Here is a 4,355-nt window from a genome sequence, read left to right as displayed (position 1 = left end):
GATGGAAAATTTTATTGTGATGTTTGTTAAAAAAGAGATTAGGTCTGTCTTTTTCGTTTTTGAAAAGCCTATGACACACTGGTATGGTTTTATGAATGATTTAACGACTTAGGTTTAAAGGTCGTTTCCCAACATTTATATCGAATTTTTTATCGGGATCGAAATTTTTAAAAGTAGTGTTGGTTTCCCCTTTTTGACTTTTTTGGCAAGAACGGGAGTTATAAAAGGTTTTCTTTTTTATCTGCCCCTTTTTTTAGCATCAAAATTAATAATTGTGAAATGTTTGTCACCAGGGATGATTGTTCTTATATGTTGATGATTTTAAATGTATTTTTCAAAAAATTTTGCGTCGTTTTTGAACGCCTTTACAGCAGTGTTGAACAATTCAAATTGGGCATGGGGAAAATGGTTTTTAATTTTCCCAATCAAAAACTCAGTGTGTCCACTTTTGTCAATTTCGGAAACAACATTGTGACCCTGGCTTTTTAAAAGGTACAAAATACCCGTTGTTTACGAAGAAAAAATTTCTTGTTTTTATTTTTTATAAAAAAGCTTTTTTTTTTTACCACACATAAAATCTGAAAGCCCAAAAGTTTTAAAACGTTTATCTTTTAAAGGTAATTCGATATGATTGGGGAGCAGTCGAAAGGTTTTTTTAAGACTTTTTAGAGTTTGATTAGGTCCAAATAAATTTCGGTTGTGTTGTTAAAGGTTCGGCCCCAAAAAAGTTTTTTTAAAATGTTGGATTATCCTTAAACAAGGTTTGTATTGCTCTTGGGGCTTTAGAACATCGCCTGTTGAAAATTTTGTTGAAGAAACGAACCCCTTTACACGAGACGTGAAAACTGTTTACAATTGCTTGGGGGTAGTGCCAAAACCATTGTCATAAAATATATTTAAACCCAAGTACCGGATTCGTTTTTGACAGAAAAAACCAAAACAAATAAAACTTTTTGGGTTTCCTTTTAGCAATTTAGAAGGAAATGATTTGAATTTGAGATATAAAAAAAAACTTAGTTTGAAACACCCCCATGGACTCTTTGTTTCAAAGTTTTTTTTGAAAGAAAACCGCCTTGAAAAAGTCTGAAAAAAAAACCCCGAAAAATTTTGCCAAAAAAAAAATGAAATTAAATCGACTTTCAAAAACATTTTCCATTTTTACAGATGGTTTTAAAGATGTTCAAAGGGTTGGGTGTGCCCCCGTTAGTCGCATCAATCCCAAAATTCGTTTTCCAAATAACGCTAAAAATTTTTCAGTCGAGGCAAAAAACTTTGTTTGACCCCCTTTAAATTTTTTTTTTAAGAATATAAGAAGGGAAAAAATTTTTCATTTTCCCATCCTTTCTGTAAAATCAATACACAAAACCCTCTACAGAAAAATCCTTTATTCAAAATATTCTTGTCAAGGTTCATGAATTTTTTTAAAAAAAAATCCATCTATTCGCTGGATTCCCAGCATGTTGGTATTATGGAAATGGGATGCTGTTTCCCCAGCAAAGAAAACACTTTATTAAACGATTAAATTGAAATAACCTATATGATTTTAGGTCAAAATGAACAAATAATTTTTAACTAAATGGCAGTCCATGGAAAAATGCTTGTTAAAAACTTCGTGAAATTAAACCTACTTTAGGTGAATGGCACCCGGGAAATAGATTGTTCGCAGGAAGAAAATTGTTCTTTTCGTTGTGAAAGGGCTACCGGTTTATTTATTGATTTGTGAACAAAGAAGATCGCCTGAATGTTTTTAACCCGTCAAAACCATTTTTCTATTAAACATATTTTTAAACGACGTATAGACTTCGATCCCCAGCGCAATCATTTATAAAGTTGAATCTCCAAAGAGTGTGAGCAAATTTCAGCCGACAAAATTTGCGTTTTTGAAAGAAATAGGTATATATCATAAAAAATTTAACTTATTTGTTTTTTACACCGCTTTTAACTTTTTAAAGTTTGCATTTGATTTTTTCACTTTTTGTATTTTCGTTTTCTTCAAAGGTTTTATTTATGCTTTCAAATTTAAAGTAATCCCTTTAAAATTTTTGGGAAAAATGCCTTTTGTTGTGATTTTGCCGTAAAACCCCAATATTCATTCATTCATTCTTGTCTTTTTTAACCATGTAAAAACAAAAATTGAAAGAGTTTCCAATCTTTTTACATTAGGGAAAAAAGATCGAGACTCTAAACTTCGCATTAGGCTATCCCAAAGAAAACGCAAAGTGTTTGTAACTCATCTTTAGGCAGAGAATCCACAAGACCCTTCCACAATGATTCTGTGTCATTTTTGTTCATACCAGAGACTGCTTTCTTAATTTGGGTCAGTAAAAGAAAACTGAAGACCCTTCACCAGAAGAAGTTTCTCCATGAAATTTTTTATCTGTACTGTATTTCAAAAAAGTGTCAGACTCCTGATCTGGTTGTAGTGACACTGAGGGGTTTAGGGCACTTTGGTTGTGTCCTGTTGCTTGTGGAGGTACTAATGTAACTGTGGCTGTTTTCTTTTTAACAGATTTTGACTTTAAAAGCCATGGTCTTCCACTCCTGTGTGGAAAACATAATTCACAATTCTGATCATGAGGTAAAAACAGTTTTGCAACTTGTTTTGAACATGTAGTGTCACTTGTCTCTTCTGAGTGGCTACGTACACAATACAGTTTACGAGCATCATTTTTGCAAATAAATCTAGGATGAACTTCGTCTAAATCATTGTCAACATATATGCCATAAAGTTTGCAAAGATCTTCTTTAAACATCACTTTCTTGTATTTGGAAGTAGACTTCACATTCTTAATATTTTTACCACAAATGCGACATATCTTTTCAAGATTTTTTACATGTTCTGTTAATAAGCCTTCCATTATATATTGTTTTCCAGTACAGAGCAGCTATATGAATGAGTATAATTCTTATATTTGCCTTGTTAATAGCATTCTAAGTTTTTTTTTATATTTTCTATTGTTTCATATATGTCCCTTATTTCGTAACGATAATCCAAAAAGTCTGGCAATCTCAGGATGTGATACAATGTATTCTCAACAGCTGCTATACTTCTATCGAGATTATTCAACTTATTCTTCAAACTTAAAATATCCTCTGATAGGTCTGAAATTATTAAGTCAAATAAGTTTTGTAAATATAGACAGCATGTATATGTTTATTATGCAGCTGATGCATTAGCATGCAAAAAAGGTGTCATGAGTTAAAAGTTTGGGTCGTTTAAAAAAATCTCTGTTAAAAAATGATGACTAGACTTGGTTGATTTACTACACCAAAATGCTACACGCCTCCATAATATTTAGATACTACCTAAAATTATCTGTTAATGATGTACATTGGATTTCATAACTTTATAAGTACATTTTGACCATTTGACCTACTATCTTATTTTTAAGCTACAGCAAACATTTACGAACCTGACAAAGTGTTCCAATACTATACTCATAACCCGAACAAGAGCACCGCTAAGCAGGGCAATATACGCCCATTACACATTGAGTCAAGAAGTATAAGTACACCTTATAGCAGATATTATGTAATAATGTGACCATATTATTGCGGACAGTATTTTCAGATGCATTACTTTAACAAAACATACTACAATATTTTATAATTAAGGACGCTCACTACAGTTTCGTAATTTTTTTCTCAATAATAGATTTTGATGAAATATTTTGTATTAAAAGATCATGTTATTATGTGTATTGAAAAATGAAATAAAAATACTAGGTCACCAGCTTTGTTTCAATTTAATTTGCCCCTAGATATGGTGCTATTTTTAAAATTTTTCATATTTCTATAATCCTAAAATATATTTCAGTAAAGTCGATTATCAGCAAAAATTTGATATCTAAGCATTTTTATAACGGAAAACTATATATATTTGAAACATGCTCAGAGAAATCAAAAGAAAATGATTTTGTAAAGAAAGGAATACTTGTTCAGCAGACCCATGGGCTTTTTTTTGCATATTTTTGTCAATTTTAAGTTGGTACTTCTGCTATTTTATCGAGTTTCACACAATAGAATTTAATCAAACTCTGCACATACCTTTGATTATGTCTACCTAATCTAAAACAAAAAGAAAATTGATAGGTCACCATGTTAGATTTTGCTTTAATCAAATTACAACGAGGTGGGGTGTGGCGGGCATTTATACAACGCAGGTTGGTACGAAATACTCTTTCAGTGTTTGAGCAAATGACTTAGAGATATATCAAATTATCAAACGGCAGATTTCTTAATAAGCGGATTTTAAGGTGTTTCTGAAGCATTTTGATGTCATAGAACGATGAGTTCTCCGAACAACACCTATAGTTTACGAATACGGATGTACGGTATGGGTACGGTACGAGATT

The 4,355-nt window shown here is 31.5% G+C and overlaps 1 protein-coding gene across 1 annotated transcript; it reads right to left on the bottom strand.

Annotated features, from left to right (window-relative positions):
* Positions 1–2,318: 2,318 nt before the first annotated feature.
* LOC128555907 (uncharacterized) lies at positions 2,319–2,858 on the bottom strand. Its single transcript, XM_053539721.1, has one exon. The coding sequence runs from the start codon at positions 2,856–2,858 to the stop codon at positions 2,319–2,321; it is 540 nt and encodes a 179-aa protein (XP_053395696.1).
* Positions 2,859–4,355: the final 1,497 nt, after the last annotated feature.

The sequence above is a fragment of the Mercenaria mercenaria genome, chromosome 3, assembly GCF_021730395.1.
Source record: "Mercenaria mercenaria strain notata chromosome 3, MADL_Memer_1, whole genome shotgun sequence".
In the NCBI taxonomy this organism is placed as follows: domain Eukaryota; kingdom Metazoa; phylum Mollusca; class Bivalvia; order Venerida; family Veneridae; genus Mercenaria; species Mercenaria mercenaria.
The sequence above is the reverse complement of the archived record's forward strand: the minus strand, read 5'-3'. Positions and strand labels throughout refer to the sequence as shown.